Here is a 12,116-nt window from a genome sequence, read left to right on the forward strand (position 1 = left end):
GCACGGCTCCCATTTTGTGGCTCCAACGGGCTCATCTATTTTGCTCTTGCCCCGAACAGGGGAAACACCGCACAAAGTGAACACGGTGATTTTTATTTCATTTTATGATCACATCTTATGCACGTACCTTCTAGCAACAATACCGCAGCTTAGGTTTAATGATGGATAAGGAAGGACTGAAGGCAAAAGCCACTATGGGTTGCCCTAGCTTTCCTTTTCCTTCTAGGTCACATAGGAAAGCAGCAGGAGCGAGAAATACAACGTACCTTCTTTGGTTGTCCATGTTTCTTAGAATAACATTGTTTTCTTTCTGCGTTTGAAGCAAGTTCAGGTTCAGAGGGAAAGGCTCCCTGGTTCACAAGGAAAGGGCCCTGCTTACTCGGTGATGGATGTAACACACTTATCTTGAACTTGCTTTGGGTCTCACTGAACTCCCACACATCGGGGGGCCTCTGGAATTGTGTGTTCATGGGGTATCATGAGTGCTACTCGCACACAAGGCATCGAGGGCCAGCGAGTGGACAGTCATACCTCAGCTACCTTCCCTGCCGATAGACATGCTCCACTGTCCCACCGGACTTTACTTACAAACACACGTTCAAAGATTAAAAAAAAAGGACAAGAATATCAAGATGGCTACAGTAAAGCAATAAACCGAGTACAGGGCCCTTCGGAGCATGGATCCCTGTGTGACTGCGTGGGTTGTACCCGTAAAACTGTCCTGCTGTGGGTACTAAATACAGACCTGGGGGCTTACACCCTAGAGCCTACAGCTGGGGCTGTGGCCAAGGCAGAGACAGAATATGGGACAGAGGGTCTCACATTTTCTCTGTCCACAGTGCTCTTAAGATCTCAGGAATTTCTCCTAGCGCTCTTAGACCAAAAGAAATACTCAGCGGTTCCATTTATCAAGTTGCTAGGTTCATCCGAAGAATTTCAGTATTTATGTCCTGACAACTTAGTAGCCATTTAAAAAAATACACCGAAATCGAAAGAAAAAAAATATTTGTATTTTATTCTTAACTACTCACAATTCCTTGCTAAGGGGATGTGTGTGTCTGCCAGGCCCTCGGGAATAAGACTGGATTCCCACCCCCACCCTCACGTCCTCGTCCACATGGATTTTCACGAAGTGCTTTTCTGCTTTTTTATCAGAGCAGCTACCCAAAACCCAGCTTCACAACAATGGCGTCACAGAAGTGAATTTGGTGTGGTCTGATGTTGAAATTGAACAGCCCCTGGCCAGGAGTCATTCCCGTGGGTCCAATACATGCGGAGTATCACCTTCTCCTGCAGAAACTTGATCTATCCCACAGCACCTCTGTGAGTTCCCTGTGGCACCTCACGGCACCTTAGCACACAGAGTGGGAAACGCAAGCAGAAGAATGCGGATGCGGGCGCTAGAGCTAGACTGTTCTGGAGACCAGTCGCTCCAAGTCTCAGCGCTTTAGGCCCTACGTCATAAAACGAGGGGGAGGCTAGCCACCTCACAGGCACGATGTAAGGATTATGTTCAGCGCACAGGAGTTCCAGAAACGTTAGGGCTTACCTCTCTATAAGAGAGGTAGCTTAGGTTTAATGATGGATAAGGTAGGACTGAAGGCAAAAGCCACTATGGGTTGCCCTACGTTTCCTTTCCCTTCTAGGTCATATAGGAAATCAACATGAGAAATAATACAATGCACTTCTTTGGTTGTCTGCGTTTCTTAGAATAATATTGCCTGCTTTCTGCATTTGAAGCAAGTTCAAATATCAGGGCCGACCTCTCTGTAGGAAAGAGGTTACTCATCCGAGGTAGAACCCAGATCACATACACCATGATTTAACGATGCACCTGCTGTGGTCTCACTTTCCATTTCTTTATTTACAAAGTGAGTATTTATTGAGTATGCACGAAATTCACTAGGAATTTTGTTTGGTGCTGAGGGTACAAAGCTAAGCCCAAGAGACGGAACATTTTCTTTCAGGGAACTTGAGAAGCATGGAAAAGGCAGACAATTCACTAACCACATGGAAATGTTCATGCACAGCACCCATTAATGTTTAGAATGGGGCTTCCTCAAAGCTTATGACTGGTGACTTTGTCCGGTCTGGGGGTCTCAGGAAGGAACTTCGACAGGCTGGTGTTTAAGTTGAAGTCTGAAGGGTCAGTTTTGCAAGAGTGGAGGAAGGTAAGATTTTTCTGGGCCAAAGGGACAGACGGCAGAAACAATGACCTCTGCAGTGAGAGGGCCCAGGTCCTGCTGAGCGTCCCGTTCACGGAGAACATGGATTTCACAGGTAACACGGAAGACGGGAGACACGTGCAGTAGCGGGGAACCTAAGCCATCGGCTGGTTGAGGGCACAGGTCATACAGCGCAGGACCCGACAAGCCTTTCCCGCAGAGGGCGTATGGCCCTGCCACAACCACTCAGCTCTCTGGGTGTCATGCAAAAGCAGCCACGGCTAATATATAAAGAAATGGGCACGGCTCTATGCCAATAAAGCTTTATTTACAGAAGCAGGAAGGAGGTCGACTCTGGCCAGATGCAGACCCTTTCTAGAGAGGGCTCCCGCATGTGCTGCGTTGGTGGTGCCTACAGAGGGTAACTACCTACCGAAAAAACAATCAAAGCCGATTCTTCGCCTCTTGGGGTTTCCAGGGTAAACAAGCAAACGAACACAACATGTAAGCAACCTAGAGCCATACAGAGGCGCCCTCGTGGTCTGGCAAAACTCAGAGCAAAAAATACCAGTCTTTGCCCACCTCCAACATCTTAAATCCCCCCCCCCCTCCAAGAAACTCCTGCCCTTCAGCGGAGGGAAATGCAACGGTACCAAAGGCCAAGGAAGAGACGGTTGCTCAACAGTAAGGATGAGAGGACGCTGGGGCAGGCGGGGCGGCGGGAGGCCAGACGGCTGGTGGCTCGGTGCTGATTCATTAACAACACCAGCTGGACTCTGGCTCCGTCCTCGCCCGGCCTGACTTCTGCAGACTGTGCTCTGCTTTCACAAGTAGCTCCTGGCTGGCGGTTTCCTATTAAAAAAAGAGTAGCACAGGAGGCCCTGGGACTTCAGGCATCTTAGAGAAACAAAGAAGGTCAAACTGAGTCCCTTCCTAGTCGTCATGGCAACACAGAGACTATCGCAGAGGCACCGAAGCGGCCACGCAGGAGCTCGCTTCCAAGCCACAGTCACGACACATGTCCCCTTCCTGTGTGCAACCCACGTGCAGAATCGCCCTCCTACCTGTGTGCCCGAATCCCTGCGTCTCCCGGCGTCCCGACTCCTCCTCCTGACTTCCTGGGGGTGTCTTGGTTAAGAACACCTTGCTGATGGCCGCCAGGTGCCAAATCTCACCTGATGGGAACTCTCTGTTTCTATCTCCGCGGGGGTGGGGACGGGGGAATTTTAAAGAATTTAAATTTTAAAGAATTCCATCCTTAAAATGGAATTTTATACCGCCTGCATCGGAATTACCTAGAGGTGCTGATTGAAAATGCACAATCGTGGGCTCTACCCCAGACCTACAGAATGATCATCTTCCGCCAACATTTGATAACTACAAGTTCAGTGGGTAGAATGCACGTGGCATCACCCTATTCAGCACAGCTGTAGGCAAATGCTTAGCGCGGGTCCTGCCTTGGCTGAGTCAAATCATCACAGATTGAGCCAACGAGCTCACTCTGAACTCAGCCAACTGTTGACTTTCATCAGAAGATGGGCAGTCTTACCTCCGATGTTTAAACAAAAGAACTCAAGACCTTAACACGAATGGAAAGGATTGAGTTGGCTGGAAATCTGAAAATGGGTGTATTTTTCCTGGGACTACAGGGAAGAAGAGACTGTTAGTACAGTTGACCCTTGCACAACTCAGGAGGAAGGGAGACTGACCCCCACTCAGTTGAAAATCTGAGTATAAATTTTGGCTCCCCCAAAACTTAACGCCTAACAGCCGTTAAGTTTTGGATTCTGTTTGGATTCTGTTTCGGATTCTGTGTCTCCCTCTGTCTCTCTCTCTGCCCCCCCCCCGCCCCCCGTTCTGTCTCTCGCAAAAATAAACAAACACTAAAAAAAAAAAAAATTATCTTCTGGCCCTTTAAAGAAAAGTGTGCAGCATGTGTTAGGGATTGATACAGCTGGGTCAAGAATCAGAATATCTGGGTTCCAATTCGAGTCGACCATTTAGTGGCTATTAAAGTAATTAAACAAGGAGGGCACTAGGGCCCTGGTAGCCTCCGTAAGCAAACCAAAACATAAGCCAACCAAATGTAAGCCAGAGTCAATGCATGGGACTCTGAGGAAATGAAATGTTTAAGAACAGCCAATCACAAGCAGCTTTCTCAAATAAAACAACCACTTACGCTAGAGTCAATCAGATAATTTCCTTGCTTTGCTTCCACATCTTGTCTATAAAAACCTCTTGCCAGGTCCTGTGTCTGGAGCACCTCTAATCACCTTTGGCTTGGTGCCACCCAATTCCAACAAATTTTGCTCAAATAAACTTGAAAAGATTTTTTGCTCTGTTTTGCAAATAGACTTGAACATTTTAACATGCCTCTTCACCTCCTAGCAAAGCTGAGAGATCTTGGGCATATCATTTAGATGACTCAGGCTCCTTAAGACTCAGTTTCCCCATCTATAAAATGGGGACAAAAATTATACTTACCTCATGGACCTGTTGTGGAGATTAAATAAGAGAATACAAGTAAAGCACTTAGAATAATAGTGCTTGACAATAAATAAGAAGCATTAGGATAACCTAACAGAACTCTCTCTCTCTCTCTCTTTTTTTTTTTGTCAATATATTTCATTTTCCAAAAGTCCTAGGGGCTCCTGGCTGGCTCAGTCAGTTGAATGTTCGTCTCTCGATTTTGGCTCACGTCATGGTCCCAGGGTCGTGGGATCGAGTCCCACTTGGGGGGCTCCACGCTGCGTGTGGAGCCTATTTAAGATTCTCTCTCTCCCTCTGCCCCTCTCTCCACTTGCACTCTTTCTCTAAAAAAAGAAAAACAAATTAAGTCCTAAAGGAGGTTCTGATTTTTAGTTAACTACATTCAGCAACATTTCTTTACACACTCGTTAGCTTTAGACGTGCTCCAGGAACTCCGACTTCATTAAAATTACAATTATTTAACTCCGTTCCTTTTATCTCCTTCTTCCACTTAAGCCCCCATGTTGGCAGCCGAGACCTTGGGAACCAGGGAGAACTTCTTGCGAGACAGTTTTGGGAGAAAAGGAAAATAAAACAAAAGCCAGCCAGAGTAAGGACAACAAACGGTGAGGGAATGCTCAAATGTGTGTGGCGAACCAAATTTTAAAAAGATGAATATGAATCTACCTGGGAGAAGGCAGATGAGCTGACGCAATGGAAGAAGCAGCCACACACAACACAGAACACACACGCACCCCAACAAAGCACGAAGTCACTTACGCGTCCCTAACCCACTAATTGATCCTCGGCTGAATTTAACCCTCCTCCCCCTCCCAGTGTTTCCCCACCTCTGAGACAAACACATCCTAACTAGCAGTGTCCTTGGAGATCCCAACTAACTCAGATCCAACTGGGAATTTAGCTCGGCAAACTTGCATTTTAGCAGGGCCTTTGGGGTTTCACTGGTCAATCTCCCATTTTGGGAAATTATGCACGTTTCGGAGGAAGCACAAATGAAAGTGAATCTTTTTCTGGCCCTTGCTTGGTGTTGAGTAAAATTCACATCTTTCCCTAGAAAATACAGGATAGGATTTTCGAGGGAAAATAATAATTTTAGCAGGGCCTACCTCAGTACCTGGCACTGAGAAAGTCTACAATCGATAATAACTTGCCTCCCCTCGTAGAAAGAATCCTATCCCCAGGATATTCAACCACCCAGTCAATCATCACATATTTTTCAAGCATGAGCTATGTGTAAGGCACAGTTCTCGTGCCTGGGAAACAGGATTGCCAGATTTAGCACAGAAAAATTCGGACCATCCCAACAAATTTCACTCTAAGATATGCAATGAGCCATTTTTAGTGTAATGACATCTCATTCAATGTTTTGGATATACTTACACTAAAAGAACAGTCATTATGTATCAAACTTAATCGATGCCCAACACTCTATCAGGGAACACTACTGACGACAGAGGGGTGACCGACATACACAGAACCCCGCTTCCCATGCAGTCATAGCCATTCCAGCCTCGGGAGCTCCTGGGATTTAATTCCCACCTGGAAGCTCCCAGGGGGAAAGCCTGGGGACTAGAATGACCGTCTCTTCAGAGGCACATGGCCCACTGGGGACCCATTTAGCAGATGTCACTCTGTGTTACAACCGCAACTTTATTTCCTTGTCATACTCCTATGCACTTGAAGTCCTTGGTGACAGGGCCCGCATATCTCTTTATCCCTGTACCCCTGGATTCTATCTAGCACAGCATCTGGAACTGGAAGATGCTCAGTGCAGACCAGCTTCGTGAATGAGTGGGCAAACGTGTAAACGGTTGCACAGACGTCAAATGCAACGCCAGGCCACGCTCATGGCTCGTGAGGAAGAGATTCACATACCTTCATAAACACTGGAAACATAAGAGAAAACCAAGTAGCCAGAATCCAAAGAACATAGGGGGTGAAGAATGTTCTTTTATTTTAAAATGTTTTATGAAGGTACTCCAAATAAAACAAAGGCTTTTAAAAAACGGAGGTGGGTGATTGGAGGAAGATCACGCGAGAGCAACATTATAACCCCGTAGAGAATGCTAAAGGGCCCTCTGAAGATATTTCTTAACCTCACAGGTAAGAGTCAGGTCAAAGCGCTGATTTCACGTGTCGGTAATATAATAAAAAATAACTTCCAGTAGTTAACCGGAGCCGTAGCATTAATAAGTGAGGAATACAGTATCAGCAAATAACAAATAATGAAGAGCCATTTTATTGTCAGTACTGACTGTCATACAACTGAGACACTCAGAAGGGAAATCACAAGAATCCACAAAAGGATAGATTCAGAGGAAGCGGAAGGGACACAGTATCTACGATAGAAAATCATTTTGCGGCATTGACTCCTTCCTGTCCGGCTGTAAAAGGGGGAACGAGAAGTCGAAATCTATAGAGCATGTTTCAATCACGCTAAGATTTTTTAAAAAAAGAAAAAAAAAAGAAAGAAAAAGACAAATACTGCATTGCCGTTTCCCAACGACCACACGATCAGCCGGGGACTTTCAGATTCTTTCCTTCGTGGTTTCCCTCGGCGTCATCTTGCCGCCTCGACGATCTGCGGTGGCTGACACATCCCAGGTGCGTCCCACAACCACTCTGGGCAGCTCGTGTCAGTGCTCAGATCGGTAGGCAGGAAAAGTCTCTGTTCGATGAAGCTTCAGAGGGCTGGCAACATCTTTTCAAAAAAAAAAAAAAAAAAAAAGAATTTAAAACCTGCAGTTACGTTTCAAGAAAGCCCCCAATCAAATTAGCTGGCGACAAGTTTCTATATAACAGAAGCAAGTGATATGCAACATAGGACTTTTTTCTCCAGAGGCCACTCACAGTGATATGCAAATAAGAGTCAGGAGAGACTTCATGATTACCATATCATTTGCATGTGGTCTTTGCACTGAGCTGTGATCAGACCGCTAGCGGTGACATTCCTCCTTAATCTTTAAAATTTTTCATCAACCCCTATATTCAAGGTATTTAAAGGAAATGAGAAGAATCATAGGACTAGGAAATCTTTTGTGTAGGTATTCTTTGGAAACCTGATCAGAAATAAGGCAATGTTATATTTATACTTAGGAAATTTTTTTATCAGGAGGACTCCCTAAAATCCACACAGGCTTTATTATTTCAGGTGTAGGTTCCAAACCAAGAAAAGTGAAGAAGTCCGGAAGGCAGCTCCAAGGGCCACTGTCAGCAGCCTTTGTGACCTACGGCAGGGGCTGGCCAACTTTCTCTATAAAGGGCCAGATACTAGATATTTCAGATTTTGCAGACCGTATGGTCTCACTGCAGCTACTCAACAAAAGCAACCCGGTGAATACGTGGCAAATGGGCACGGATGTCCCGCAAAACTTCGTTAACGACAAGAGACAGCAGACCTGGTGGTTTGGCCGGCAGGCCACCCGTCTGCCAGTCCCCTTGGACGGGGCGCTTGATTTTATACACACGAGAGGTTTCACTGCCATCTGCTGGCTAGAGGTTTTACCACAAGCTGCGAAATTCACGCTGCTGGCTATGGAGCAGCTCTGAGCAGGAGCAGAGCCCGGGTCCAGCCCGGGCCACACAGCAACAGGGCTGCGGCTACATGGAGCACCCATGCCCTGCTGGAGAGGGAGACGCAGAACCCGAAGCAGGCTCCAGGCTCCGAGCTGTCAGCACAGAGCCCGACACGAGGCTCGAACTCACCAACTGTGAGATCCTGACCTGAGCTAAAGTCACACGCTTCACTGACTGAGCCATCCCGGGGCCCCTAAAACAATGCTGTTTTCAAATACTGTGCCAAGCAAAAAGGTTTATGTGGCACATGGCTGAGTGCACCGTCCAGAGCATCGTCACAATGGCCCCGACCTCCGTCAGACCTAGTCAGAACCTTTCGGACATAAGTCATGGACTCAGATATTTGCAAGCCTCAAATCAGGACCGCAAGGAAATCTATAGTCATACAGTCACTGGTGCACAACGGCAGTGGTTATTATTAGAGCAGCTTGAATATTAAAACATCCCAAACCCCAAGAGATCGTTTCTTCCAACCTCCTGACCATTTTGAACACAGATTCTATTTTCTTTCCAGTACACATGTGTGCGCACGCTGTCACATAGAGAAACTGTGCTGATGAGTTTGGATGCTACGGGCTCACCTTGCTGGCTCAGTCGGTGGAATATCGGACTCTTGATCTCAGGGTCATGAGTTCAAGCCCCATGTCGGGTGCAGAGATTACTCAGTGCGTTTGAGTGCGACAGGTGAACATCCTGGTACGTCTTTGTCACAGTTTAATAAAAATTCCCAAGGGAAGCAGACAGTGCACAAACAGTGTCAATGCAAAACCCAAATCAAGTACAAAGCCCTTCCCGAACCTTAATCTGTGGCTCCTTAGGCTCTAAAGGTTTGAATAAAAGGACTCAGAGTGTTCACCTGGGGTCAGATTGTAGTGAAACCCCTGCAGCTTCTATCGCGCTGGCTAATTGAACGCTGGTTTGAAAGGCAGGTGGTGGAGTCACCTGTCCCACACTTTTGCAGTTCACACAAAGACCAAGAGCTGGTACCGGCCTGCAGACCCCATCTGGGCCCATGTTCTCTGGCCTGCACAGGTCATAACACATTGGGAATTGACCGTCACTATTCAATTAACCTCAAAAGTTCTGTAAAGGTGCCGATTTCTCTGTTCTCCTGGAAAACTGGAAAACACACCGGGCCCATCTTCTGCCCCAGGGTCCCTGTGATTCACCAGGGACCAACCCACACCCACCTGTGCCCTGTCCCGCTGTTTGCGCGTCCTCCCTGGCCCAGAGAGACATGAGAGTTCGAGACCTTCATTTCTTTGTTGCCTTTTGACACGTGTTCAGATATTAATCTACCTTTTCTTAACCGATGCACATACCACGTATGTGACTACGTTAGAATTAAGATGGAAAAAAACAATGCTGACTTGCCACTTGCTCTGGGAACCTACATCCTTAAATAGGTAAATCGCACGGGCTGGAATCAATCCTCTGGACGACCTGTTTCCATCGTATGGTATGTGCCTTGGAAACGGTCATGGCGGCAGGATTTCTTCTCCCGGGTAAGAATATACGAGAAAAGAAAGGAGCTTTAATGCCAGTCCCTCCCTCCACGAGCCACGCGATCTTAAGCAAGTACTTGGCCTCTAAGGGTCTCGGGTTCCGCGGTGACTGAAATGGAGAACACGGTCCTCCGTTTGGCTCTTGCCAAATCAGACTGCTGCCGGGAGAACTAGATGAGGCAACACGCCGGATGCCCGGGAGAGTGTGACGCAAACATTTGGTGCCAATCTGTGACTTCCTGAAATAACCGGAAGTCAAATCTGATAAATGAGTTGCATGCCTATTTTTTTCTTGGTTTTAAACAAGTGATGCTATCGTTCAAGGCAACTGCAGCAAAGGGATTCGGGAGACGTTGAGTCATGGGGCCCCTCTGGAGCGAGGCTAAAGATTCCCAGGAGGGTAACTTTGAGGTGAAGGGCACCCACGGAAGCTGATTCACCTGCTGTCTCCTACCGCCCCTTAGGCACCAGCCACGCCGCTTCCATTCTGGTCTCTGCCCCGGCTCATTTCTGTCTCAGGACCTTTGCACTTGCTGAACTCCCTATGGAGAATCTTTTCCCGGGACTGCAGAATGGCTGCTTTCCTCAGACTGCAGGTCTCGAGGTAATGCTACAGGCCCCTGTGATGGATGCCCTACCTAAAGAAGCCCCTCTTGTCTTCTGATCGTTCCCAGACCAGTAACCCTGCTTCACCGCTCTCCATGACAGATGACATTTCTTTTCAATGTGACCAAATTTGATATTAAATACATTTGTGTAATTATTGCCCGTGACTCCGTTAGGCTTTCGGCTTTAGGAGGGCAGAAGCATGCCTGTGTAGCAGCCTGTGTGTCCCCGTCACCCAGCACAGTGCTTGGCATAGAGCCGATGCTCCAAGAACACTCACCGACTGAACGAGAGAGTGAGTGGCTGAATGAATAGAGAAACAAAGACCTCACTTACCAGTTGGGTGACCTTGGACCCCACTACTAACCCTTGAAATTCTTAGTTGTTTAGTTGCAGACGAGAATAATATACTCTCGCATGGCTGTTTTAAGGACTGAGATCGTGTATGATAAGAACCCAGTGCAAAGCCTTCAATACAGCAGGCCTTCAAGAAAGGGTATCTTCATAAAAAAAATACTCATTCAGTATGTCGCGTCTGCTTTGTGAGGAACAAATCTAGCACTTGACTGGTGGTATGTTAATGTTCGCTTACATAAAAAAGGAGAGAAGAGGTTTCACGTTCAAATAAGTTTGCCGAGCCCTGGTTTCAACAAGATTAAACAGACTCTTCGTGGCAGGACATCTCAAAATCTTGAAAATAGTGACTGGCATTCTTAATCTCTAAAAGAGGAGAACGTCCCTGAACATGTAGCATTTTCCCCAAACTTACTGGACCACAGCACTAGTTTGGGAAAGGGCCATCTCCACCCGGGTGAGCACTCCGCAGACCACAATTGGGAAAACACCACTCTGTGGTTCTGTTATGCGACGCGCTCCTGAAAGAAACCTGCGCACCCAGCGTTCAACTTGCTAAACGCTTCTTTCTTAAATTTCTTCCAGTGTTCATGATAAACCTCTTTTACGTGTTGATTTTGTACATGCTCAACCCTAGAAGGGAATTTCTATGTGAAAATTAGAAATGGGGCAGGAGAAGCAGTGATAGTGGATTAAGTATGGCTTCATACGCCCAGCATGGGTCAAAGTCAGCACCTCTTCCCCACCTAAGACAGCAAGGATAAGAGAACAATTCCAAAACCAACCAGCAGGTGGCTCTGTAGGACTAAATTCGGAGAGGAAATGGCAAATTCTCCAACCTGACGGGCAAATTCTCCCATAAGGGTCTAGGTGCTTTCCAAGACTGACCTCCAGACCACAGGAAAAGTCATCCTGACATATGTCCAGGCAAATGAGCCGGCCAGAGGAATCACAGCTCGTAAGAACCATCAAAACAAGAAGAAATGATGTGCCATGTAACCTCAGGCAACAGGGTAATGGTGTCATGATTTTTTCCCCCCAGTTTCAGCTTTAATCCAGGGGTGGGAGAAAGGGAAGGAGGAAGATGGGAGGAAGAGGTGAAACGATAGATGAACTCATCCTATTTTTCACGTAACTGACCACCTTGGAGAAGCAAGATCAATTTTAGGCAGTCTGAGAGAAAAAACAATTTAAGGTAACACATTACTGGTAAACTGAGTCCCACACTACACACAGACCATATGTTGGTACTGTATCTCAGAGAGTAGTGGTGACTCAAAGATAAAATAGACACATTGACACAGAACCCGCAGGCGAAGAAATCTCTCAGTGAACATTGGTACAAACGAAGTATCAAAACAAAACACTGGTAACGGAAGTATGTGAAAGCAAACAGGCTGCTCGAGTAACTGTTACAAAA

The 12,116-nt window shown here is 46.7% G+C and overlaps 1 protein-coding gene and 1 long non-coding RNA gene across 5 annotated transcripts in view; both read right to left on the minus strand.

Moving 5' to 3' along the window:
- Positions 1 to 3,995, minus strand: part of LOC123384261 — a 249,943-nt gene extending 245,948 nt beyond the window's left edge. Inside the window, exon 1 of the long non-coding RNA XR_006595041.1 lies at positions 3,230 to 3,995. This is a non-coding gene — a long non-coding RNA (uncharacterized LOC123384261). The remainder of the gene's footprint in view (positions 1 to 3,229) is intronic.
- A 2,876-nt stretch (positions 3,996 to 6,871) lies between these two features.
- Positions 6,872 to 12,116, minus strand: part of DOK5 (docking protein 5) — a 153,115-nt gene continuing 147,870 nt past the window's right edge. For all 4 annotated transcript variants that reach the window (XM_045053473.1, XM_006929650.4, XM_045053472.1 and 1 more), the window contains one exon: positions 6,872 to 7,356. In XM_045053473.1, coding sequence (XP_044909408.1) covers positions 7,292 to 7,356 — 65 coding nt within the window. In that variant the 3' untranslated portion in view covers positions 6,872 to 7,291. The remainder of the gene's footprint in view (positions 7,357 to 12,116) is intronic.

This window comes from Felis catus, chromosome A3 (assembly GCF_018350175.1).
Source record: "Felis catus isolate Fca126 chromosome A3, F.catus_Fca126_mat1.0, whole genome shotgun sequence".
Lineage (NCBI taxonomy): Eukaryota > Metazoa > Chordata > Mammalia > Carnivora > Felidae > Felis > Felis catus.